Source organism: Otolemur garnettii, unplaced genomic scaffold (assembly GCF_000181295.1).
Source record: "Otolemur garnettii isolate 467f Iridium unplaced genomic scaffold, OtoGar3 scaffold00005, whole genome shotgun sequence".
Classification (NCBI taxonomy): Eukaryota; Metazoa; Chordata; class Mammalia; order Primates; family Galagidae; genus Otolemur; species Otolemur garnettii.
In genome coordinates, this window is record NW_003852400.1 from 4,765,734 (window position 1) to 4,793,537 (window position 27,804).

At 40.0% G+C, this 27,804-nt stretch overlaps 1 protein-coding gene across 2 annotated transcripts in view; it reads left to right on the forward strand.

Annotated features, from left to right (window-relative positions):
• Positions 1–27,804, forward strand: part of RELN (reelin) — a 479,973-nt gene that overhangs the window by 105,756 nt on the left and 346,413 nt on the right. For both annotated transcript variants that reach the window (XM_003782608.3, XM_023518943.1), the window contains one exon: positions 25,595–25,730. In XM_003782608.3, the coding sequence (XP_003782656.1) occupies positions 25,595–25,730 (136 nt within the window). The remainder of the gene's footprint in view (positions 1–25,594; positions 25,731–27,804) is intronic.

Consider the following 27,804-nt stretch of genomic DNA (forward strand, 5'->3'; position numbering starts at 1 on the left):
GACTTCATTTTTGCAAACCTCTGTGTTTTTATTTTTGATCTTTTCCTCTTCTCTGCTTTTTCTTAGTTTATAAACGTGCTGAAAAGTCTAAAACCAAAAAATACACCCAGTACTTTACCTTACGGCATCTATAAGCTGTCATCATATCTCCCACCTTTCCTTTACTACCAGATTTCCTGTGAAAACACTTCACTTACAAATTCCGCTTCCTTACTAATTCATTACTTAAAACATAATTACAAGGCTTTCTTTTTCCCACCAGACTAATGGCTTTGTTTTCATAAAAGTCAGCAGTGACATTCTCTTAGCCAATCTAATGATCTATTTTTAATGTCTCCTTTTTACTGGTCTCTTAGAAGTTTTCAACACCATGGACCACTTTCTATATGTGGAACATAAACAAGCTTTTTGCTTTGGAACATAAACCAGGTTTTGCTGGTGGTGAGTAGGAGTTTCTGTGACTCTACATGGGTCAGTCTTAACTACAGCAACTATATGTTACCTGAGATAGAGTCAGGCAGGGTGCCACTCACTAAAAAAGCAAGCAAGCAAACAACAACAAAAAAAGCCTGTTGCCGAGACACCTGAAACCTAACCAATTTCCAGATGATGTTATTTTTTGGCTTTGGCTCTGACAACCTCCAGGCTTGTTGAAGTCTGACTCCTTCCCTCCTGTCCCTGGATGGGAAACAAGGCAGTACTTTGTAATTTGTTGCATTCTTTTCTAAACGGGAACCCCAAGAGTCTCTCAGCATACCAGGGACTTGAGACAATTGTTTTTTTTAACTTGGATAATGTTTGTAGTTGCCTGAGATGAAAGAATTCCCAGAGAACTGAAGGCATATTTGAACACCACCTTCTAGAAACCTTATTGCACCTTCAATCATAAATGTATACATCAGAAAAAAATACACTACTGTTTAAGGCCTTCCTTGTTTTAAGCAAGAGGAGAAGAGAATATCTTCTCTTCCATTACTTTAGCATTTATAAGTTAGCCCTCATCTTCTGTCTTGTGCTTTACTACTTGTACATCACCTCAATTAGTATCTAAGATCTTTGTTATCAGGAACTTTGCATTTTATGTCTGTATTCTTGATATTACCTTTGACAGTGCTAACTACATAATTATCCTTGGGTGTTCTGCAATTTTCATACCACAGTTATGCTATTGATTACTTGGAGAAAGTTGACAAGAAGTCATAAGTTATTTATCTTTTCAATGATAATTAAAATAACCACTACATTTTTTATAATCGTGCTTTTTATGGCATTGTGTTTGTTTTGGAATTATGATCGATACGTTTCCCAGGAAATATCAAGCTTAAATGGATCCCCAAATATGGTCTTCTGTATGAATTAAAGATCTCTATAAGGAATTTCAAGTGTCACTGTGAAATGTTGGATGCCACATCCTAGAATTATCCAAATGGATCTTACGTCTGCTCTGGAAATGTGCACAAGGACAGCTTGACTCAAGAAACAGATACTGAGGATTGGTACTTTCTAAATTTTCACTTCTGAAAAGAACTTGTTTAGAAATCCTAAGAAAGATGGTCATGAGGGAACTTTCAGGGGTCATGCAATATTATAAATTTGGGTTGTAGTAGTGGTTGCCTGACTCTGTAAAATTATTAAGAATTGTGTTCTTAAAATGGACAAATTTTATGACATGTAAATTATATTTCAATAAAGCTATATAAAAAGGGGAAAGAAAAGAAATATGAGTGTATGATGGAAAGAAATTTTGAGTTTGTGTGTATCCCTTCCATGTATTGCCCCTCAGCCTTTTTTTTTTTGAGACAGAGCCTCAAGCTGTCACCCTGGGTAGAGTGCCATGGCATCACAGCTCACAGCAACCTCAAACTCCTGGGCTTAAGCGATTCTCTTGCCTCAGCCTCCCAAGTACAGGCACTTGCCACAATGCCCAACTATTTTTTGGTTGTAGTTGTCATTGTTGTTTGGCAGGCCCAGACTGGATTCGAACCTGCTAGGTCTGGTGTATGTGGCTGGCACCTTAGCTGCTTGAGCTATAGGTGCCAAGCCAGCCTTTTTTTTTTTTTTCTACTTGCTATGGTATCTCAGAGCTGTTCAATTTAATTTAGTACTTGTTCTTTAATATTTGTAGGAATCCAGGCAATATGAATGTGTAGAAATAGTTATTATTTCATTTTTTACAGCTGCATAGCATAGTACTTCTTGGTGTGCACAACATTTATCCATCAATCACTATTAATTGCCTTTGGGTTGTTTCCAGTTTGGGTTTTTTTTTTCCTGTAAAGAAGTGATTATCAACTTTTAACACCAAAACGTACTCCTAACCTCTACTTCCTTTAATGGATCTTTATTCAGCATTGTTATGCTGGATTGATTTGTTTGTCCAAGTGTCAATGTCATATGTTTGTGTGTTTAGACTTTGTTATGAAAAATGTAATCACATGAGTTGTGACATGATAGCGACAAGCCCTTCTGTGTCCGTCACCTCCTTCCAGTAGTCATCAGCTCAGAGCCAGTTTTGTTTTTTCTGCATCCCCACCCATTTTCTTTTCTCTACTGGATTGTTTTGAAGCAAATCTCAGGCTTGAATTTTGTCATCTTGCTCAAATCACTTAATCTTGCTAAATGTTAGCTGCCTTCTCTATAACATAGGAATAATCACACCTGTTTCTAGTCATGTGCTGGTAAATTTTTAAGAATCAGCTCTCTAGGGAAAAACAAGTCCTGGTTTGTATGTATACCGTCTTCCAATTTCTGTGGTGTAAATACTCTCAGCATGGCCGGTTGTAAGCTACCGTGTGGTGCTATGGAAGTCAGGTTGGGAGGGGATGAGTGTAGTCAGCCTTCTCTAGCCAGAATGAGCCAATTCTGCCATTTCTACTGCTGCTATTCCACAGGTCTGGAGTGAGGAGTTGTTTTTTTAAATTTCACGTTGTATAGTACACATCAATAAATGGTGTTTTTTTTTACTTACTGTTTTTATTATTATTTTTGTACGAGTGAAACTCTTTCCTCATTTGAGAGAGTTCTTCAACAAGTTCTTCCTCATTATCTGTTTTCCTGCATCTCAACGTTCAGTGTTTCAGTAGCATCAAAGGACCCATAAAGCAATGTGATCCCATTTACTGCCTTACTCCATATCATAATTGGCTTGCTGCACATTATAATTAAAATAAAAACTTAATACCTTGATCCCTTAGGGAATATAGGAAAGAAGTGTTAATGTGTTTGCCTCAGAATTCACAATATGATGAATATTAAGTGTTTTGAGAGTTGAGTATAAGGTTATTTTGGAGTTTTTTTTTTTTTTTTAGTCTTGTCATCATTAATTACCAACGTCTATTGATAGAAACAGCTGGGGAATATTGAAATTTTCCATTTATAGTTATGATATAATGAATAACGTATGCCTGATTGAGTTTGTCATGGCTAGGCCTGCATGGTTAAAGCCAATAAAACAAGTAATTGTACTAATGCCTTTAGAGGATAGGGCTTAATACAGAGGATTGACATTTTGTTCATGAGGATTTGAGGAATGTTAATTGTTGTCATTGTGCATATTTAAAAAGAATCGAAGTGGTGCATCTTCTCTGTGTAATCTTTCTCAGTAATGGCAAATCAGACAAATACCCAACCCCCTGTCACTCTATTCTGGGCTCAATTTACTCACATTTTTAAAAACTTGCTAAAGATTTGATACAAAAACAGGCATCTTTCTTTAGGTTTTGTGTAAAATTATTTCACTGTGGAGGAAGAAATGATATTGGACACACCTGTGCCATGTAGTTAAAAATCCAATTAATATTTCACTTACGTTGTATTTAATATGTGTGAGATTAAATAGGAAATCTTGAAAGATACCAGTGCACCCAGCGTTATTATGGTGGGTCTAAAGTAGTAATTATTTGCGTGGTATTGATGCCCGAGTTATGCACACACTTGAAAGGTGCACAAAGCATGCACTGTTGTCCCATTAAAGCTAATCTGATTGTTTCTGTTTTCTGCTCTACTTCTTTTCCTCCACTCACCTAACTAGTTTATTTTTACCCCTTCAGTTTTAAAGCTAAATGGAACACGTAGCTGGGGTCCATGGCTCATGCCTGTAATCCCAGCATTCTGGAAGCCTGAGGCGGGTGGATCCCTAAAGCTCAGGAGTTCAAGACCAGCCTGAGTAAAGTGAGACTCTGTCTCTCCTAAAATCAGAAAAACTAGGCAGGTTTTGTGGTGGTGGGTGCCTATAGTCCCAGTTACTTGGGAGGCTGAGGCGAAAGGCTCTCTTGAGCCCAAGAGTTTGAGGTTTCTGTGAGCTACGATGATGCCACAGCATGCTACACAGGGTGACAGAGTGAGACTCTGCCTCAAAAATAAGAAAATAAGTAAATGGAACAAGTATTTGCTACCTTCTCAAATAATTGCCCCCAGTCATGAAGAATTAAAAATATAGAATTGGGTTCTTTTTACCTGGAGCCTTCTACATTTTCTGTCTTCTAGGCAGCCTGTGGTCCAGTCATCATTATGTACAACAAACTATATGGGGATTATTTTACTATGGGTCCAGCTGGGTATAATAGGATCAATTAATTAGTAACAATACATAAAATTTGTAGCATGTGGTCAGTGTTTGTTGTAATAAAGAATACAAAGTATAGAGCACCATCAGTACATTGTGGGAGTGTCTTTTATATTCAAGTGTGAGTAATCAAGGCAGTGAAATGAGGAGGTGTAGCAATGGTGGAGTAACGACCAGTAAACAGGGCTGGATGGGTCAGAGAGGCTCACGTGAAGAAGCTAAGTATAATCATGTATTTTTTCAGTGAGGTTTATGATTTGTAATTATATACTTACACCTGCAAAAAAAGAAAAAAAGAAAAAAAGAACTTCCTCCTCCTTCCATGAAAATAATCTTTTTTCCTAATATTTCTAACTCCTGTGCCCTATTACAAGCTATCAAAGTCTTTGGCTTGATTAATCAGATTTTATAATGTTGTATTTATCAGGAATACAACTGTCAGGACAAAGGTGAACAGACAGTAATTATATTGTACTACAACTGCTAGCATTTACTGAGTACTTACTGTGTGCCGGGTACTATTCTGAGGGTTTTGCTTATATTGGTTAACTCCCCCGACAATAGTAACATATAGGCTCTGCACCTGTAGCTCAGTGGCTCGGGTGCCAGCCACATACAGTGGAGTTGGCGGGTTTGAACGTAGCCTGGGCCTGCCAAACAACAATGACACCTACAACAAAAAAATACCCGGGTGGTGCTATGGTGGGTGCCTGTAGTCTCAGCTACTTGGGAGGCTGAAGCAAGAGAATCGCTTAAGCTGAGGAGTTTGAGGTTGCTGTGAGCTATGATGCCACAGCTCTCTACCCAGGGTGACATAGTGAGACTCTGTCTCAAAGATAAAATAGTAACATTAATAAAATTACCATTATAGTAAAAAATTATAATAAAATTACCATTATAATCCCCTTTCATGGGTGAGACAGTGGAAACCTAGAGAGTGCAGTGTATAACTTGGCCAAAGCCACATAATTAATTCAGTGGCAGAGGTAGGATTTGAATCCTGGCTACCAAGTGCCACCCCTGTTGTGTGTAACTGTAACACTGCACTCCATCCCATGGGGGATACTGAAAAGAAGCTGGATGTAATCGATATATTTTTAAATTTTAAACTTCAGGTGGCATGGAAGGGTACTTGAAGATTTTTATAAAAAGAAGGCTGAAGAGGGTGATTGTATAAAACATTATTATATTGTAAATGAGATAAAAAATATCAGGGATACCATAGAGATAAATGTAAAAGATTAACCAGAAACCTTGGCGAAGCCTTAAGGACGTGGCTTTTCTCCTTCCCTGGTGACTTGTTTTCCTGGAGTAGGACCACTGATTAGCATATTTTATTTCTGTTGTTCATGCCAAGCCTGTTTACCACGACTGGATTTGCCTGATTGGTGGCGTTTAGTGCAGTGCTTGGCAGTCCTCTAAGGAGCGCTTAGACGTCAGCTGTAAATCATCTGCTCAGCCTCCCTGAAAGGGTGGGGGCACCGTCCCTCCCACCTGGTGCACTGGGCGCAAGCATCCCCGCACTCGCCATATGTGGGCAGACTCTCGCTCAGCCCCTGGGGGGCAACACTGCAAATTAGAAGGTGAATTTGCAGCTCTCTGGGCGGGCCCTGACGTGTGCAAATCCTGTTTCTTGTAATTGGAATTGTGTTCGCAAATCCCTATATGCCCAGGTGAGGTCGTATTATACCCCCTGTGTGTCATATGGGGAAGAAAAGACAACCTGCCTAAAAGAGGCCAATTTAACTCCATCCAAAAACTGGACAGGATGGGGGAGCTTTTTGCAACCACCGCCTTTCATGGAAGGTACTTGCAATCACAGGCTTTCAGTGGAGCTCTCCTTATTTCTTAAAAAAGTTCTTAAAAATCTACATTCAATGATAGCTAAATAGTCTCTCTTAGCTGTGCAGTCAGTCTTTAGAGAAAGCTCTTGATGTCACCTTCTGTGACATCTTTATAAGGAAACATTATTATAACGTAAGACTAAATTCTGCTTGGCTTGTAAGAATTCAGTATCAGCAGACAATAACAGTGTTCTGAGGGATAGGAAGTGTAGTTAATTGAGCTAGAAAATAATTACTGGGATAGTTTTTCCTAATAATTTGGTAGATACAATAACTTCCTCCTATTTGGAAATCTTTAAGTGACAGAGTTAATGATCATCATACCATAAATGATTACATGTTCTTTTAGAATTTACATTAGCTAGTGATTTTCAATATTAAAAAAGTATGGGAAACAATGGGTTGCCTGTCTTTAAAGGAACACATTAATTTTAAGAGGTCATGCTGGCTCATACATACAATTTCTAGTTGCAAAGGCAGAATTTCCTCTAGACATTGTTGTCAACATAATTAGTTTTCGGTGTCAATTTCCCCCTTCCTCCTGCTGTCCACCCTTCTATCTACCCCCAACCCATTTTATGTGGGATTGTATTTTAGAATTCAAACAATATTTAGGAAATGAGATATTCTCATTTGATAGTGTCTAATAAAGACCAGCCCCTGCACCTAACTCTGACTAGCAGAGCAGCGTCCACACTTGCAGTAGTGAACCATTTTTTCAAGTGAGAAGGCTACAGCTGCTTGTATTTCTCTTTATTCCCTTGAGGCATGTTGTGGTTGAATTGTGTCCCTCCCCCCAAAAAAGTTGCAGTGAAGTCCTAACTCCCAGCACCTCAGAATAAGACCTTATTTGAAAATAGGGTCATTGCAGATTCAATTAGAGGTGAGTGAAGAGGAAGCCATATGGAGTAGTGTAGGCTCCTCCCACAGCGAGGCTGCTGGCAGGTCTTCATGCTGGCTGCAGAGACACAGGGAGAATGCCATGTGAAGAGGAGGGGTGCAGCGGGGTACCTCCCAGCCAAGGAGCAGCAGGACTCCCAGAAGCCAGAGAGCAGCCCTGAGCAGTTCCTCCCCCAGGGCCTTCAGAAGGAGCTAACCCTGGTCACACCTCGCCTCTGGACTTCCAGTCTCGGACCTTTGAGGAATAAATTCCTGTTGCGTCGAGCTCTCCACTTTGTGTGATTTTATTATGGCAAATTAATAAAAAGCATAAAGCAATGAATTCAGACCAAAAACCCACCCTAGAATCCTGGCCCTTCTCACGCCTCGCCTGGTCTCACGCCTCCCTCCATTCCAGGGAGAGTCCTTGATACTCTTGGTTGCACCGGTCCAGTTTAGGCGCTGTTCCTATTTTGCTGTCTGTCTTCTGATCACGCAGATTTCCAGTGGTCACTCCCACTGCATCTGCAGCAGTATGCGTTGTGCAGAGACCCCTGTGATGGTCTCCCCTTCTGGCCTCCTTGGTCTCCAGTCCTCTCCCACATACTAGGCGTCCTCTACACCACAGCACTGCAACTGTAACACACTTCTTATCAGTTCTCTGAGGTGACAGCACTTTTCCATGTGAAGCATGCTGTTCCTTGTGCAGCATCCCCCTTGAGAGAATTTTAAACTCTTTGAGACCTGACTCAGATGTAGCTGTAATAGTTTATTGATTCTCCCTCTTAACTAGATGCAATTGTGCATGCACGCTCTCTCTCTCTCTTTGGGCTCCCAAAATAATTTATACACCTTTTATGACAGTTATAGTAATTTACTTTGCTTTGGATTATCAGTATTCGCACACTGGTCTTTCCCTGTATTAAGCCCTCAAGGCATCTCTGCCCTTGTAGCCATAATTCACACATCTCCAGGCTAGATCATCATTCCACAGCAGACCAACCACACACAACACTGTCAGTTTCAGGATTCTGCAGCATTCCTCCTGGCATGGTCCCCTTCATGTCCATGAAGGGTACAGCAAAAGACTCAAATCAAAGCCTTTTCTCTTCTCATTCCCATCACTATTATATTTGGCGTCTCCTTTCTGACCACAGGGGGTTAAGAATCTGATGATGGCCTCATCTCAAAAAGTCACAGGGAGATGATTTTTCCCACTAGATCTCTCAATCCATGAATTTTTCCATGACCTGGTAGTCTCTAAGCTACTGTAGCCAAACTCTTTTTCTGCTGGATTTTGTGTACATCATTATATGCATATCATATGTCAATAAAAATACTTCATTTAAGAAGCAATCAGGAAAAATAAAAAAGAGCTATCTACGAAGAGATGATAGCTAGATCAGCAAACCACTTTTGGTCAGAAATAAACAAAGTCTAGAATATAATTCAGTAGTGACTTTGAAGTGCCAGGGAAAATAAACATCAGCATAAAGTGCTTTACCTAACAAGACTATTATGAATGGATGAGAGTGACTAAGGGCTTTTTCAAACCAAGATTAAAACAACCTCCAAGGTGTGTGCTTTAGCAAGGAAAATGGTGGATGAATCAATAATAGTAGCAAACAGGTTGGTGAATCTACAGAAGCATTAACTTTCAAACATAATGATTTTTTTTTCTTTTATTTTTAGTAGACACATAATAATGGTGCATATTTGAGGGATACAAAGTGATATTTTGATACGTGTACACAATGTGGAATGATCAAATCAGAGTAATTAGCTTATCAATTGCCTCAAAGATGTATCATTTCTTTGTGTTGTGAAAATTTAGAATCTTCTAACTTTTTGAAAATATACACTAAATTACCATTAACCACATTCATCCTACAGTGCTACAGAACTGCTCCTCCTCTATCTAGCTGTAACTTTATATCCAGTAGCCAAGCTTGTTGTACTGGGTTCCCCTATTAGTAAAAAAAAAATTTTTTTTATAGAGGCAGAGTTTTACTTTGTCACCCTCGGTAGAGTGCTGTAGCATCACAGCTCACAGCAACCTCCAGCTCTTGGGCTCAGGTGATTCTCTTGCCTCAGCCTCCCCAGTAGCTGGGACTACAGGCACCTGCCACAATGCCCAGGTATTTTTTGTTGTAGTTTGGCCAGGGCTGGGTTTGAACCCACCACCCTCGGTATATGGGGCCGGCACCCTACTCACTGACCCATAGGTGCCGCCTTAGTAAAATATTTTTTACCATGAACGTATAATTATAGATTTGTATATTTACTTAACTTCATAAATTATATAACATAACTTCAGTTTTAACATACTTTGTATGTTGTGGGACATATAAATTTAATGTTAAAATATAAACATTCTACTATTTTATTCCCAACCAAAAACAGAAGTATACGAATAAGTTATTTTTTAAAATGTTTGGGTGACAGCCTTTTTGGTTAGAAACAATAGGCAACATAATTCCAAATTTAAAAGTAAATTTGTTTCTCTTTTGATAAAGAAGCTTTAAAGGGTTTGCATCCCTAGCTGTGATTTATTATAAATGAATGAAAGCTACAGGGGAGACACAAAATTAAATTTACCTTTTAGGAATGACCTGCCTTTCATTTCAAAATCTTTTTTATGTGATCTTTTGAGTGACCATATATTCTTTTGAATATAATCCTAGTAGCATTGTTTTTAGTCAGATCAATATGCTCTGCCTAACTTCACATAACCAGTAAGACCTTGGCTGGGCAGGTGGCTCAGTCCTAACACTGTGGGAGGCCAAGATTGGAGGATTGCTTGAGGCTAGAGGGTTGAGATCAGCTTGTGCAAGAGTGAGACCTTGGTTCTACAACAAAATAGAAAAATTAGCCAGGCCTGGTGGCATGTGCCTGTAGTCCCATCTACTCAGGGCCTGAGGCAGGAGGATCGCTTGAGCCTAGGAGTTTGAGGTTGCAGGGAGCTGTGATGATGCCAACTTCACTCTAGCCTGAGCAACAGAAAAAGACACAGTCTTTAATAAAAAAGACCTGTATTTTGTCTATCTTTTTCTCTAATCTATTTTGAATATGAAGGGATCTTCAGAATTCCTAAGACTATATTTGTAACCATTTAGCCTCAAGGGTTATGAAACATTTAGTTTACTGATCCAAATTATTCACATAATAATGCCTCAGTAGAGGGTGAATTTTAGTAAAAACTAAGCGAGGGTAGTTGTACACATTTGTCTTTTTAAAAACATATTGTTTATCATATCTAGGTACCATTTGGAGTTAGAGGAACTGAAAAGCGGATGAAATATACTTCAACACCAGAATTCATTAAGTAATAATACTTTCCAGGGTACATAATCTGCTAACATGGTGTAAATAAAGTGCTTGTAATAATTGTAACATGATACATGTTTAACTGTAACTGGTGTTACCCGTGATGTAATATTCTTGAAACCTATTAATTCTATAAGAAAACAAAGATAAGTTCCTGAATGAAGTACCAGAAATCATACATTGATTTTGTCAATCATTAAGGACATAGGTAGAAATTTAGGGTTCCTAAAGAGAAGTTTTAATGATGTAGTAATAGCCAACATTTAAGTACTATATAAATGTATATATTTACATAATTATACATATATATGGCTTATCATACTTACTATGTGATAGGCCTTGTTCTAAACCCTCTGTGTACAGTAGCTGTATGACCCCAGGAAGTGGCTACTGCTGTCTTCTGTGTTCCACATATGGGGAAACTGAGGCACAGAGCACATTTACCAAGGAGATAGCTGCTGTATGGCAGAACTGGCATATACACTCAGGCTGTTTGGCTCAAGAGTCTTTGTTCCTGACTGCTAATAAACAGCTTATTCTCAGCACCATTTTTCTTTCACTGCTGTAAAATAAAGTTTGTTCCTTTTGAGAGTAAGAAATATCATGGAAAAGAGAAAAGCCAACTTAGAAATCTATGCCTTTGTTCAGCAAACAATTATTGAGTGATACTCTTCAGAATCAATAAGGCCAAGTCACTTCTCCTAAGAAACTTATAATATAGTAAAGGACATAGAAGTAAGTGAACTGTGGTAAGGGCTGTATTAAAAGGATGTATTAATCGGGTAAGTCCAGCTTTGGTGTGGTCAAAAGTTAAATCCTAAACATCAGCTTGACTCACTGGTCTTCCGTGAATCAGGTGACTTCTTCAGAGTAGTCGTCCTGGATGCAGGAACTCAGCAGTTAGGGGCTATTTCCACATCGTGGCTGGTGCAGCTCAGCTCGTGGCCTCCCTTTTCATCAATAAGGAACTTGGAGCACTCATGTCCTCTATTCCGTGTCTCAGTGGGAAAGGGTGTACTTTATTTCTGCTCTTACCTGTTTGACTCTTGGCCCACTTGAACTTCAAAGTGGCCAGAAAATGTGTGGGAGCGTATGCGAATTTCATGAGCAGTAAGCACCATGATCAAAAGATCCTGTCACTTGGAGCAGAATGAGGATTGGGCGAGAGTTACTTAGGATTATACAGGAAGTTGACTGAAGAGTGGCAGAAAAAGTCTGGACAGAGGTTGGTGAATGTAATTGAGGAATGCGAAACACAAGGTTCTGGGCGACCCACAGGGAGGGGCTTGAGCTGAAGCAAGAACTCTTCAGTACCACGGAGAGCTCCTGTCATTTAACTTGCTTGACAGCGCGTGCTGTAAGCGGTAATACCTTTAAAACAGTTATGAAATAAACATTTGTTATGTGCCTGTAATAGATTATGTGAATAGAAAAATTCATGACAAGTAACTAACAGTCTAAATGGGAAGACAGCTCCCTGAAATGCAGTGGGTAAGGTCAAAGACAGAACGATTCACTGGGCAAATGGAAAGATGGAATGTTCCTAACATTCATCTTGGGTGCAGGAAGAAGTTATGTAGGAAAGTTTCTTGGAGGGGATGATGGATGATCTCACATGTATATTAAGTGATAAAAAGGATTTAGCCAAGCCAGAGGGGTAATAAACTTTCTCTATAAATGGCCAGGTAGTAAATATTTCAGGCTTTTCAGGATATATATGGTAGGTCTCTGTCACATATTCTTCTTTGTATCTTACTTTTCAAAATGTAAAAGTATCCTTGGCTCAAGGGTTGTAAAATATGAGTCATCATCCATATTTGACCTGTAGGTTGTATTTTGCTGACCCCTGCAGAGAACAAGAACAAAAGCAGAGATACATATGTACAACCATGGACAGTGCGGGTGTGATGAACTATAATGTAACGTTTGAAGAAGAGTCATGACAAATGAGCCCAGAGAGAGTCAGTCACAGGACAGTGTGTCACGTTGAGGAACTCGGACCTAGTTCTGTAAGGATGGGTTGCCACTGAAAGATTTAAATCAATGCTATCACCACATTTATATTTTAGAAAGATAGCGTGTTGAGAATTTTCCTGAAGAGGCAAAACTGGACTCACAGGGACCAATTAGGGACTGTTAGTGTGAAGATGATGGAGATAATGAAAGCCTAGAGTAAGGCAGTGGTGGGAAAGGTAGGCAGGAGGAGGCACTCTGCAGAAAATCTTAGGCATCCTGTATATCAGGGATGCTGGATGTTACCTGGATGACTGGAGTGGGGAAAGTGGTCATTAAGGACTCCTGGACAAGATAGCATTGCTTCATCTGACATTATAAATATTGTTCTAGCTCATTCACATTTATTCTTTAGCAGGAGCTCTGATTGTTAAAAGGATCTCCGCCGTTTACCCCAGAATCACACCATCTGGGGTGTGAGGGTAAGTACTACTTCGAGCTGACTCTTTGAGAAGTCGGTTAGGCTGTCCAGGAAGGGTATGGGGAGATTTGGCAACTGTACATGTAGGTTGACTGTGATAAGCAATATCTTTCCCGTGGCAGAATGTTCATGTAAGTAAGGGGTAAGGAGCTCAATGTACAGATTTATAAAAATAGTCCGAAAGGCCATTCATTGCCTTTTAAAACTATCGGTTATTTTAGTCACTTTGGTATCTTGAAGTCTATAATGTTACAGACTTTGAACTTGTCCTCTGTAATGGGTATATGTAATCATCCGTGATTGCCAGCATTGTTATATAGTTCTCTGCATTGTGATAACTTTCCCAAAATAAGATTTCCACACTCCTTTTCTAGAGTGAGTTTCCACCTACGAGACCGTTCTCATGAGACGTGTATGTGGATGAGTGCAGTAGGAGGTGGGGACCCAGTTGGGGAGGTCAGTATTCTGTCAAGTGAAGTAGCGGACGGTTCTTATTTTGGGAGAAGGGCTGAGATGAAAGCTCTGTTACTTCAGTCCAACTCTGGTTGGTATCAGGAGTGGGCAGTGACAGTTGTTTTTATGTTGGGCCAGTCCCCTGGTGTGGTGACATCATTGTTTGTTGTGCAGCCTTCGTGTTTACTTCTGTAACCCGCCCTGAGAAGCTATAGAGTACCTCTAAAAATCCCTTCAATTGATTTTTAATGGTTTGTCTTCTGTGGTTTACAACTGAAAATATCAGTAGATATACCAATTCATTTATACAATATATCTGATGTACAATTTCATGGGAACAATTAGAAAAAAGTCCATATTATCATATGGACATATCAAAGTCCATATTATCATTATCTTTATTATCATAGAAGGATAATAAAATGCTTTCATAACACTGCCATAGACTAAATGGGCAATGGGTCAATTCACAGATGTGACAGCAGCAGTATGTCTATAATGGTCAAGGCAGGGAGAAGAGAGCAGTCATTGTGCCTTTACGGTGTCGGGATTGAAGACCGTGGGAATATTCATTTTAACAATAAAAAATTTGGTAAACTGGTTTTACCTGGAGCTGTTTCTATATAGCAGCAGTCACAGGTGATTTAGTGATAACCTTGCTAGGGATAATTCTTTTAGGTCAGCCAATGTGGAGGTACAGTTAAGATAATCAGATCCTGTTTTTACATGCGTGAGCTTTTTGGAGTTAGACAAGAGAAGAATTACCCTACCTCTTTACCGTTGTGTTGGCCTAGGCGCGTGCTCGGCCTGGATGATCTCCCAACTCAGTTACCTATTTAAGGGTAATTTTGTTTGAGTGGAGTAGAAGCAGACAAAGACTCAGATACATTCTTTAATTCTGCAAATAAAATCACAACATTTAATGAACACGATCCTAGTCACCTTACATGCAATTAAATATTTAATCTTCAAGACATGAATTATTTTACTTAATAATTTATAGAGTTCTATTCAGTAGATCTTATTATCTATATATCATATGTAATAGTAATCCTAAGACTTGTAGAATTTAAGTAATTTGTTAAACATCACACTACTAAAAAGTGACAGGGTTGGATCCCAAGTGACTAATGGTCACTCAAGTGATTAGTGACTTGGGCAACTTAACCTCATTAAGCATGTATAACATTTGAATAATAATACTTCTCAGGGTTTTTAATGAGCAAATGAGTTTATCTTTGTGAAAAACTCAAAACTTTACTTGTGTCAATAAAATTCAGCAAACATTGGCTGTTCTTATTTTGTCCAGAATGTATCTCTGTTTAGCTCTTACATTGAGATAGGCAGCCACATACAATTACACATGCAGTGTCGCATGCCTGTAATCCCAGCACTTTGGTAAGCCAAGGCAGGAGGATTGCTTGAGGCCAGGAGTTCAAGATTAACCTGAGTAACACAAGGAGACCAGTCTCTGCCAAAAAAAATGTCCTTTTCTTAAAATTAGCTGAACGTGGTGACCTGCACGTGTTCTCCTAGTTACTCAGAAGGCTGAGACAGGAGGATTACTTGAGCCAGGGAGTTTGAGCTATGATCATACCACTGTAGGCGAGCCAGGGTGACAGAGTGGGACCCTTCCTCTAAAACACAAATACATTAGAGTAAGCAGTGGTCTGAACCCAGATAGTTGATCATAATTTTGGTTTTGCAGTGAACTTCTCAGGCCGGTCAACTGGGCATTTTTTTTAACAGTGAGGAGGCAGGAGAAGAGATAAGTTTGAGAATGTTGGATGTGACCATGAGGGCCTAGAGTTATTCTAACAAGGCAATAACTAGTTGTTTTGTTTTAATGGAATCCTTGCTGAGACTTTTTAGTCCCCTACATAGCTTGAATTTCTGTCTCTAAAGTCCCCCCTCCTTTTGTGTTTGTCTGCCCTGCAAATGTGTAAAATCTGGCTCCTAAACTGAAAGTTGAGGTGTGAATTCAACACACACCAGAGCAGGTCACGGGGCAGATGACAGTTAGTGAGGCAGAATATAGTTCTGGACAGGTAGCCAGCATGGTGCAGTGAGTCTGAGGAAAGGCAGGGGGAAAGCAATGCGTGGTGATTATCTACCATGAGTGTGCGGTGTTAGGAGAGAAGGCAGCAGAGGTAAGCTTTAGACCAGCAGATCGGAAAGCTTCAGTTAGACAGGCAAGATAGACCTTGCCTAGCCCTTTGGAAAGGATGCTGCTTTGTCAAACACGATGGCCACACAGACCCACGTGTAACTGGGTGACTTTGCCCTTTGCCATTTAGAGAAACATCTGTTGACTCAAGGATGTCTCCCATGTGTATGTGACTCAGAGATGTATCTACGAAGAGGCCAAAGAGTATCCAATAACTGATGAAAATTGAGGCATTTGGATAAAAAGACAGAGGACCCATGCTGTGCCTTAAAGGAAGGGCTGGTGCTCTTTCTGCTCACTCTCGGATGGTTTGCACTCCAGCCCTGGATTTGGACAGGATTTCTATTGGATCAGGACAGGTGTCTGTCCCACAATGGAGGTTCTAAGATTTAAGGATATAGGGGGGAAGACAACAGACAGTGTAAGGTAGATGAACCTGGTCCAAATGCCATTTACTAGCTATGATGCCCTTGGCAGTCACTTCAATTTCCTGGTCCTCGTTCTTTTATCTCTAAATTGAGGATGGTAATAGCTAACATACGTAGCCCTATGTGCCATGCACTCCTTTAATCTTCACAGCTACACTATTATCATCATCCTCAACATTTCCAGCAAACTGGGGAACAGAGTGATTGAGTAACCTGCCCAAGATTCCGCAACTCTTTGGTAGGAGAGGAAGGATCTGGAGAGGCAGGCTTCCTCCAGGGTCTGTCCTCCCCACCTTCCCACTCTGTCACCTTTCTGATGCTGGTACAGTGAGTGGTGGTGCCAGGAGAGGAATGGAGGGGACAGTAGCAAGGACTGTCATCGTCATCATTGTAATGAATGAGGAAAGAATCAGGGAGACTGAGAACAGGCTCTCTTTACAGAACTAACGAGATGTGCAGAAATGGCGTAGGTCCTCAAATGTTTCTAACTTACGTCCATAGACATATAATTCCAGAATGATTTTTTAAAGCGTAGTACTTTTTGGCGTTTTAGGTTTAAGTCTGAAACCAAATGCCTTCAAACCAATGCTTTAAAGACTACACCCCACAGTGTTTACGTGTGAGTGTGTGTGCATGTCCTATTCAATATCTTGCAGCACCACTCGAGAGCAGTTCTTTTCATACCCATTTTCATCAGGCTGGTACTTCACAGATAAGCCACAGTAAGAGAGTTTTCAGGAAATTCTATGATTACTTTTCAGCAGAAGAATTCATGTTTGGCTTTGTTGAAATGTTTGAGGATGTTGACCTGGCAAAGAAGGCAAATAACAGACAAGTCAAATTCTGCAAGTAGACAGTTACTCATATTTGAATGAACAGATTATAGAATGGCAAAGTGAACAGACTGAAGAAAGACAAAAAGGAACTCTTATAATTCATTTTCTCTTTTTCATTTATAATATAACACTAACTTTCCAAACTAGATTTTCAGGACAGTTTGTTTTTTGTTAAATGATGGAAGCCTTTAGACATATCTCTTTTATACTAAAGAACAAGTGATGAAAATGGAAGGAAATAGGAATTAAGTATTTGTGCCATTGTGATTTTATACCTCTTAAGTAGGCATAAAGTAATAGTTTTACTTGATTTCCTGACAGTATATTCTACCAAGCTTTCTGAAAGTGTTTGAAATAATAAAATAATATTTCACTTAAGAAGTCATCAGTTTTATATATGGGGTAATATTTTTACATATGGAGGTGATATTTTTCGCATAGCAAAAAATCTGTGATTTTAACATACTTGCCCTTTGGCGATATCCCATCTTATAGATGTATTTGTTCTTGAAACACATGAAAAATAAATGAGGACATGTTTCTACCCACTTTAACTATGGCAAATTACAAAGTAAACATATTTCAATAATCTGTGTTTTTAATCTCCAAAATATAAAATAAACCCAAGATGAATGGTAATTTTCTCACCGGGTTGGTTATTTTTGGTTATAAAAATCTTCAGTGTGTTTCTCGGAAGTGAATAACATACCTTTGTATGAGAGTACGAAGATTTTGTTTTAGAGATGGGGGATCATAGAACTTCTAGTTACAGTTCTGAAGACCCAAAGTACGCTCATTAAAAGCATAGAAAGGCATTCCTGGGGGAAAATGGGGTTCACGCAAGGTTTAGTCACAAACTTAAAATAACTGAAGCTTGTCAAGGAAAATGACATCCCGGAAGGCACAGAAATGTGTGTCACTGTCTTAAAAGGGAGTGTGGAGGCAACTTTAGAATAATTAACGACATTGTAAGTTGAATCCTGCTGAAGAGAATGTGGATAAAGGAAGCACTGCTATTTACACCTGTCCTGCAACACAACTTTGATAAAGACAACAAATATTGGCTATTTGTAAACTAGAAATACAACGGTTTCTATGACAATGAATTTTTAAACTCTCATACTTTGTCAAAGGAATAGTTATATTGATGGTTAATATAGAAATTACAACCAGGTTATGAATATTTTATTTTTCAAAAAAAATTTTTTTTGAGGGGACAGAGTCTCACTTTATCACCCTCAGTAGAGTGCTGTGGCATCACAGCTCACAGCAACCTCTAGCTCTTGGGCTTAGGTGATTCTCTTGCCTCAGCCTCCTGAGTAGCTGGGACTACAGGCACCTACCACAATGCCCGCCTATTTTTTGTTGCAATTTGGCTGGGGCCTGGTTCGAACCTGCCACCGTCTGTATAGCACCCTGGTCACTGAACCACATTTCAAAATATTCAAAATATTATTAAATATATGAATATATATTTTTAAAACAAATAAACATTATTTAAAAAAACAAATATTTTAAAACAAAATAAATTTGTGTTTGTATTCAATATATTCAATAAATATCTTTAGAACAAAATAAATTTATGTTTGTATTCAATATACAAATATACAAACAAATTTTTCATTTCAAAAGAAAAATGTTTTTATAACATAGATGCTTTTAAGTCTTGCTAAAATCGAAGCAGTTACCAGTTTTGAAGAACTTCAGAGTTTGAAGGATAAACTCTACTGCCTTTGCTTCAAAGCTTTATCAGGAGAACTACATTTGACGTTTTTAGTCAGTGCTCTTGGAAATGTATATCCTTTTTGGGAAGAAAGTTCTGTAGACAATTTCTTGTATGACAGTTTACACATAGCCACAACAACAAAAATAAAATGTTATGATGACATCATCCACATATATATTTTATATGTACATATCTCCTTAGAAACACAGTGTCATTAAATCTTTTTAATCATATTGTTTTTGCTTTTCATGTAGTATTAAAACTCGCTATGTATCTTCTTACCCAGCATGCATCAGAGAAAGCAACATCAATTTAAATTCATTATCAAAGTCAAATTTCAGTTATCTGAAGAACAGTTTTCCAAATCACAGGTGTGCATTAGTGTATGTGTCTCCGGACACAAAAGGCATTAGTAAGATCACTGTGGCGGATGCCGGCAGTTGAGTCCCAGAGAACACGAGGAGCTGAGGCTGACTTTCCCTTTCCCTGATTTTCATTTAATGTGTGCAGCCCTGTCCCTCATGTCCATGTTTGGGGAAGGTCCTCCCCTCTTTCTTGTCTTCAGTTTCATTGTACTCGGAGAGCAACAGAGCTGAGGGGGTCTCAGCACCTTGTAGATGTCAGAATGAAGCTGGAGGGGAGCCTCGTGACGGAGGTCACAGCAGAGTGGCCGAGCTGACGGGACCATCTCTGGATTATACCCTGCTGCTTCATGTACATAAAAACAAATGTGGGAAATCTTAGCTTTTCCTTCCAGGCTCAGTTCCAGGTTCAGACCTTGGTAGAGCCATTTCTGACTTTGTAGCAATCCAGGCTCCTCTGCCCACTTGCCGTATAACCATGAGCAAGTTTTTTTGTGCCCATATTCTCAGTGTCCTAATCAGTAAAGTGGGGAGCGTACCCACTCCTACCCCATGGGGTTGTTAAGGGCCTTAAGTGAGTGAATATTAGTGAAGCACTTAAAATAATGCCAGATCATAGTAAGTGTTCAGTAAGCATTAGTTGTTGTTATTTTTATTTTTAATCTTTTTACTTTAAGATATATATAGACTCACAGAAGTTACAAAACTACTATTGAGAGCTCCTGTACACTTCCCACAATGTATATAACTTTAACCTCTTACCAAAACCAAGAAATTGGCATTGGTACAATGCAGTTAATTAGTTGTCATTATTAATAATTGTCCGTATTAATCACTTTTCCACTCCACTTTGTATTTTTCATCAATACTACTCACTTAGCACTCACTGTTTTCTAGCTGCTTTATTTAGAATGTTAGTTTATTTTACTTTTCTCAGCTCAAATTATTTCCGGGCAAATGTCCTATATTTCTTTAATGTACTTCCACAGGGCCTAACACAATGTTTAATGCAAAATAGAGTTAGTAGGTTGTTTTTTTTTTCCTGCTGATTGATATTTAAATAAATAGATTTCTAAGATCTGCAACTGTGGCTGACTTTTAGAGTTCTCCAAGAAAGGCCAGTAACAGCTAAGTGCCTGTGGCTTAAGTGGCTAAGGCACCAGCCACATACACCTAAGGTGGCAGGTTCAAATCCAGCCCGGGCCCACCAAACAACAATGACGGCTGCAACCAAAAAATAGCCAGGCGTTGTGGTGGGCACCTGTGGTCCCAGCTACTTGGAAGGCTGGGGCAGGAGACTTGCTTGAGCCCAGGAGTTGGAGGTTGCTGTGAGCTGAGATGCCACATCACTCTACCCAGGGGGAAAGCTTGAGGCTCTGTCTCAAAAAAAAAAAAGAAAAGAAAAGCCAGTGACAATGTGGTGGCAGTATAATACACCAGTGCTTATAAAAGTGTTAAAAAAAGCAAGGAGCACTATATACTCACAGTGTCTGAAAGTACATGAAAAGATCCAGAGGAGACCTGTTTAGGTTGGTGTTAGGAGCAGCGGGTAAGAGAATAGGATATTTTGTGTTACTACCAAAGCCATTGCATAAAAAGATTGTTGAATACCTTGAAATTGTACGCTGATGCTTCAGTGATGTGAGGACGATTACTCTAAGCTCTGAATTCTAGAGAACATATTATTAGTGCACATTTCCAATGCAAGTTCTTGGCTCTACATTAGAATTTCTTGGTGAGATTTTTAAAATCCCAATACCCAAGCTATCCTTTACACTAGTTGACTGAGAATCTCTGGGTACCAGACACTGACTATGCCTCCTTTGCTGGTGCTTCTCTGTAGCCAAGCTGGACACAGCAATGCTGGACTGGCGGATTGCAGGAATGTTGTGTGGCATGTTCACCCAGACTAGGGCATGAGGTGCTGACCATATAAAATTCTGTCTAGTAACACGCGGCCCAGACACTGACTCACTTTCTAAGAGAAGTTTTGAGGAATGGAGAGTTATTTGCCTGTGAATCCCGTTACCAAAACTGTGTAATAGTGAAGTGTTGTTTTGTTTGATTCATTTCCCTTCCCACAAGACTCTGGCTGGAACTTTGTTTTCCCTTTTGGCCAGCCAGACTTCTGCAGACTTGTCATTTTCTACACGCTGGATCCCTGCTTTAGGTCTGACCGGAGGAAAGTGGCAGTTCCTGAGTCATGGCTACTTGGTCTCCTTGGCCTCTCTGATTTCCCTGGGAGTCTCATATCCTCCCTAACCTTGTGGTTGCTATGGCTTGATGAATTTTGCCATGAATTAGAAAAGGATCACCATTTGGATATGTCAAAATGTAGACTTGTTTTTCTGTTGCTTAAACGAGTTATGGTTTTTGCTGAGCAACTTCCTATTGTAGAAGAGTCTGTTTTACACAGAGGCGTCCAGCTGTGAAGCCCAAAGCTCTCCATGAATGCTGATCTCAGAGTTGTCTTGGGCCACACATTAAATGCACAAACACTAACGTAAGCTGATGAGCAAAAGAAAAAGGTCTATGATTTCCGTGATATCTGACACCATAGATAAACATTCATAGCCAGCTGCAGGCTGTGGTTGTAAACCCCTAATTGCAACATAGGTGTTATTTCTTGTGTATCTGTGATGTGTCAGACAGTGTGAGGAGTGCCTAGGATATGAAGATTAAAGACAGGCTCCCTCATAGGTGACTTGGTGAGATGACCAAGTGCTGTGATGGAGGGATGCATGAACCGCTGTGATGATTTGTAGGGAGGGCACCTATCCAGTCATGGGGAAGGGGTCGGGGGGGCAGGGAGGTCCCCAAGGGCCAGGCCATGTCTGATGTGTCTTTGTATCATTAGACCCAGAACAGTAAGTGAATTCTCTAAATGTTTGGTGTTAAACACAGGCTACATTGAGCCTTCTTTGCCTTGACAACAGGTGTGAATTAGCCTCGCAGAGAAGAAGGATGGGTGGGAGGAGAGCAGAAGTCCAGGGCCTGTGAGTCTAGAGGAGAGCACGTGCTTAGAAGTGCGGGTGAGAGTGGCTCAACCACCTGTGCTCACCTGTGCTGGAGGGTGAATGCAGAGCCGGTTCACAGCAGTGGTGAGGGAGAGTGCGGAGGGGTCCGATTGTGCCAGACTTCGTAACTGAGGCTAAGGAGCTTTCATTTCTCTGGAATATGATGGGTCCCATTCATGGAGATTTAGCAGGGAATTGACATGATCATACATGCTTTCCAGAGAAACCATTTTGGAAGAACAGGAGTGAAATGGGGCAGAGAAACTTATAAGGAATGATCATGACATCTCACAGGAAGCAATGATGGGCACTTAGAACCATGTAGAAATAAAAAGAAACTCAAATGCTAACCTTGTACCACACAGCAAAATAAAATTTAGAAGCACTAAAGGTGTCAAGGTAAAAACAAAATAGTAGAGAGAAAGTAGAGGAGAATTTTTTTTTTTAATCTTGGAGATTGAAAAGACTTTTTGTTTTGACAGTGTCTTTATCACACAGGCTGGAGTGCAGTAGCTGGACCATAGCTCATCTGTAGCCCCAGACTCCTGCCTCACTCTCTCTAGTAGCGGAGACTATGGGCACCTGCCACGATGCCCAGCTAATGTTTAAAAAAAATTTGGAGAGATGTGGTCTTTCTGTTTTTCCCAGGCTGGTCACAAACTCAAGAGGACCTTTTTAAGCATGAGATCAAAGGACCAAATATAACAACACAAATAAGTATTTGTGCATACTGTGCTAAGTGGTAGAGAAATGTGCATTAATAGGGCTGACTTGTCTTTTAAGAGTTTAAGATATAGAGAAAAATAAAGAGACAAAATATTTCACATGCCTTTGGCTAAGAGCTGTATTAGAGTGAAGGAACTGGCTCAGCTGGAATCTATAGGATGAACTGCCATGATTTGCTTGGAAGTAAACAGGAGAGGCGTGGCAAGGCAGAAAATGAGCTGAATCTGGATGTGGGATCTATCAGGTGGTTGAAGCATTTTAGACAGAGGGCACAGATATGCAAGGGGGAAAAGGGTTTATTTGGTACAAGGTGGATAGGGAAGACATGAGCACAAGAAGTGCTGAAGGTGAGATTGGAGATGAAGATGAGAGGAAGATACAAGGGGTCTTAATAGTCCAGGCTGTCCAGTAGAACTTTCCATGACAGGGGAGATGCCCATGAGCCACACGTGGCTTTCAAGCATGTGAGACATGCCTAGTGCAACTGAAGAGCTGAACTTTTAATTTATATCTAGTAGTAAACAAATTTAAAGAACCACAGTGGCTGGTGGCTACCATATTGGACAGTGAAACTACAGACAGTATGGGGTCATTGAGAATTTCTTTGTGGGGAAATAGTATAAAAAGAAATCATATTGTAGAAAAATCACTCTGGTAGGCAGGAAGAAAATCAGGATTTACTGAGAGCTGCTGCTTCAGTGCTGGGTGCTGTCCTAAGTTTGCATCATTTGATTCTCACAACTTCAGGATGGAGGGGCTGTGGTGACAAGAAAACTGAATCTCCAAAAGAAGGCATTCGTCCAAGGTTACAAAGCCAGCAAATGAGAGAATTTTTAAATTTAACTTCCCATTCCTGGCAATGTTTTTATTAATTTTAATTTTTAGAGAATTTTTAGGTTCCCAGTAAAACTGAATGAAAAGTACGGAGTTCCCATACACTCGTGTTCTCACACATGAGGAACCTCCCCTATTCTTAATATCCTGTCCCACAGTGGTACGTTAGTTACAACTGATAAACCCATAATGATGTATCACCACCCAGAGATCAGAGTTGAGATTAGGGTTCACTCTTAATCTGTACATTTGATTGGTTCAAAAAGTTCGTATGACATGTAGCCATCATCATGTACTATTATACAGACAGTTCCACGGCTCTGAAATCCCCTGCACTCTGCCTGTTCATCCTCTGCAGCCCCCCAGACCCTGGCAAGCATCGTCTCTATACTGTCCTCACAGGTTTGCCTTTTCCAGAATGTCATGTAGTCGGAATTCTATCACAGGCACGCTTTCAGGTTGGTTTCTTTCACTAAATAATATGCATATTTAAGTTTCCTTCATGTCTTTTCATGGCTTGATAGTTCATTTCTTTTTAGTGCTGAATACTATTCCATTGTCTAGATGTAGCAGTTGATCCATTCATCTACTGAAGGGCGTCTGGGTTAATTACAGGTTTTGGCAATCATGAATAAAGCTGTTCTGAGTATCTGTGCACAGGTTTTTGTGTGGACACAGTTTTCAGTTCCTTTGAGTAAATACCAAGGAGTGCAGTTGCTGGGTTATGTGGTTAGAGTATGTTTAGTTTTGTAAAAACTGCCACAGCCTTCCAAAAAGGATACCATTGTGCAGTCCCACCAGCAATGAATAAAAGTTTCTGTTTTTGCTCATCCTTATAAGTATTTGGTGTTTGCCAGTGCTTTGGATTTTGGTCACTAACCGATTGAAGAGATACCTCCTTGTTGTCTTCATTTGCAGTTTCCTAAGGACATATGACACTAAGCATCTTTTCCTATGTTTGTTTGCCATCTGCTTATCCTTTTTCGTCAGGAGTCTTATTCAGGTGTTCTGCCCACTTTTTAACTGAGTTGTTGAATTACTTATTTATATTGTGTATGTGAGGTAAACCTAAGAGGATCACCTTGTTAGAAAAGAAAAAAAAAGCATCCCTTGATAGCCCACCTGGGAGCTGACCTGGTCGCAGCTGAGCCATGGTGTTCTCACATTGAACATAAGCAACTTGACCACATGGCAATGTTACACATCTTACAACTGACCACTTTTACAAGGCCACTTTATGACTGTGATGATACGTGGCACAAACAGGACCACTCTATAATCATGCCTAAACACAGACAAATGCAAGGTCCTGGTGCAAACCATAAAACAACTAATGTCCCCCTCTCCATGCAAACATGATTACTGTTGCTTTTTTGCCAATTGAAGATTTAGCCTCACTTCATTCCTAATGCCTTCTGGATAAAGATTACGATGCTCAGGGGTAAAATTGCCTCCACCTTTTGATAAGGCCTCAATTCAAAAGCAAAACCACCTTTTTCTGAATTCTCCCAAACAGGACTAGGGGATTTCCCAGAGTGCAGAGCTTTCCACTCTAAAAACTGGGAAGTTCTGGGCAAACCTGACCGCTCTGCTCTCCTGTTTTAACCAGCCCCTCCCTGTGCCCTCTTACAGCAATGCCTTCCAGGTTCCTGTAGTGTTTGATCTCCCTTGTTGAGACAGCTCCAGTAAACCTAACCTTATTTAACTGCAGCTTGGTCCTGGTGGTCTTTGGTGATGGGCAAAGATCAATCAACAAAATCAAAACAACACCAATACTATGGCAGTGATTTTAGTAGGTCACTCCTCATTAATGTTTGAAATGATGAATTTACCTCCAGCGAGAAAAGGTGAAAAAAATTGCATAACTGATGGGGAAGCCAGGTACCATAATGAATCTTACCATAAAAGAAAAATGTCCAGAAAAGACTGTGATGCCATGATAGGAAGGCTTTGTTTTGTTGTCTTTGTAACAGTTTCCTTTCCTGTCTGTCTCTCAGGGATCATGTCGGACCACCAGTTTGGTAACCAGTTCATGTGCAGTGTAGTGGCCTCCCACGTGAGTCACCTGCCCACAACCAACCTCAGCTTTGTCTGGATTGCTCCCCCTGCGGGCACAGGCTGTGTGAATTTCATGTAAGTACCCAGGTGTCTGTGACCACATACAGAAGGAAGATACTTACAACCTCTCATGGGGTTACATATGGGGTGGCTTAATTATTTTGACAGATTGAATTAAAGCAACTAATATTCGTTTCAAAAGACATCAAAACATTTTTTTTCATGTAACTTGTTTTTGCATATTTATTTATACCTCCAATGCCCTGCAGTGGATTTTAGCTGACAAAAACAAGACAAGATAAAAGTAAGTGGTTGGGCGGGGGTGGTGGAGAATAAGAGAAGTTGCTTAAAGGGTACCAAGCTTCAGTGAGGAGAAGTAAGTTTGGAGAATATCACGTAGCATGGTAACTATAGTTAATGAGATTGTATTATATATTTCAAAATACCAAAAGAGAAGGTTTTAAATGTTCTCATCACACACAAAAAAGAATAAGTATATGAAGTGAAGGATATGTTAATTTGGTTGATTTAATCATTCTGCAGTATAAACATAGGTAAAAAAATCCCATTGTACTCTTTGCCTGTAATTATTACTTGTCAGTTTTAAAAGATATAAATAATTGAGGAAATCAGAGTAGTTAGAAAATGAATGTTCAGAAAATAAGAGGAAAAAAGGTACACAGAATGCTACAAGGTTTCATCCACTCTGTGAAAGAAGACCACAAATTTAGTCTTGACCTTGCTGGCCATGAATGCCAGTTAGGAAATGTGATCGGTCAGGAGGTTCACAGTGGCCAGAAGTTAGGTGCTATGTAGCAACTAATGACCGTCTCCTGTGATTCATTAGGAGGAAAGTGGGGGATGTAGTAAGCCATGCCCTCAAGAGTGGCCCTAGATAAACTCTGCACCCTGGCTGCAAGGCTATGACTTGTGACATCTCTCAATACAGACTATATCCCGCCCCTGTCCCAGAATCAACACTCCTTATCCTTCTTACTCAGCTTTTCTTCATATCTTTTTCTTCTAACACATGATATTCTTCATTTAATTATGGGCATTGCTAATCATGTGTTTCTTCCCAGTAAAGTGCAAGTTCCTTGAAAGAGCGAATTTGTTCTGTTTTGTTCTCTGATTTGCCTCCTCTGTCCCTGGCACACAGTAAGCACCTATTGTTGGTTCGACGGATGGGTAGGCCAGTGGTAGGAAAATTAAGGCAGTTCAGAAGCAGCTATTCTATGGGAAGCCAAGTAAAATACGCTGGAAGGCATCTGGGGTGGTTTTCTCCCCCAGTCTCCTGCTCAGACAACAAAATCCCATAAATCTTGTGTACTTCAGAATTTACCATGCCTTTTCTTCCCTTTTGATAACACACAGTTCAGTGTCTGGGGTTTTACGGCTACCACATCACTGATTATATGCTCTCTCTGCCTGTCCTCTGCGTTACCCAGGCTGCCAGCATCACATTCAGCCCACATAGCTGGTTGACATGCAATCCCATCATTTTTCTCCCTCAGAAAGTTTTTTATATCTAAACCTTTTCTTTCCCATACTTCTTGCTAAGATGACTGCAGTAGCTTTCCAAATGACCTGCTTACCTCCAAACTATTTTTCCTCTAGTCCATCCTACATTTTTGCTGTCCAGTTAATCTTCTGAAGGTGCAACCCTGATTTCTCACAACTTGGCTAAGCTTAAAACTCCCTTTTGAAGACCAGCCCTTCGGCATGGGTTAGAAGGCTCTTTCCGATACTGCCATCTATCATCTTCTCTCTGATGCCCCAGAGCATACACCTCCTGATAAAGCACAAACTGTCAGGACCTCCCACAGTTCCCTACACATTCTGTGGCTTTCTGTCTTTCTCCATTCATTTCCCTTGGCCTAGAATGCTTTCGTGTGTGTGTATATGTGTGTGTGTCAATTCCAGTTGTTAAAATCTTACCTATTCTTCCATACCTGGAGGCTGAGGCAAGAGAATCGCTTGAGCCCAAGAGTTTGAGGTTGCTGTGAGCCATGGTACTCCTGAGGATGACAAAGCCAGACTCTGTCTCAAAAAAGAAAAAGTAAATAATAATTCCAACTCTTCTAGAAAACTTGCCATGGTATCAACAACAGAAGTGATGTGTATTGTCACATTTTGCTTGTTACTTTAT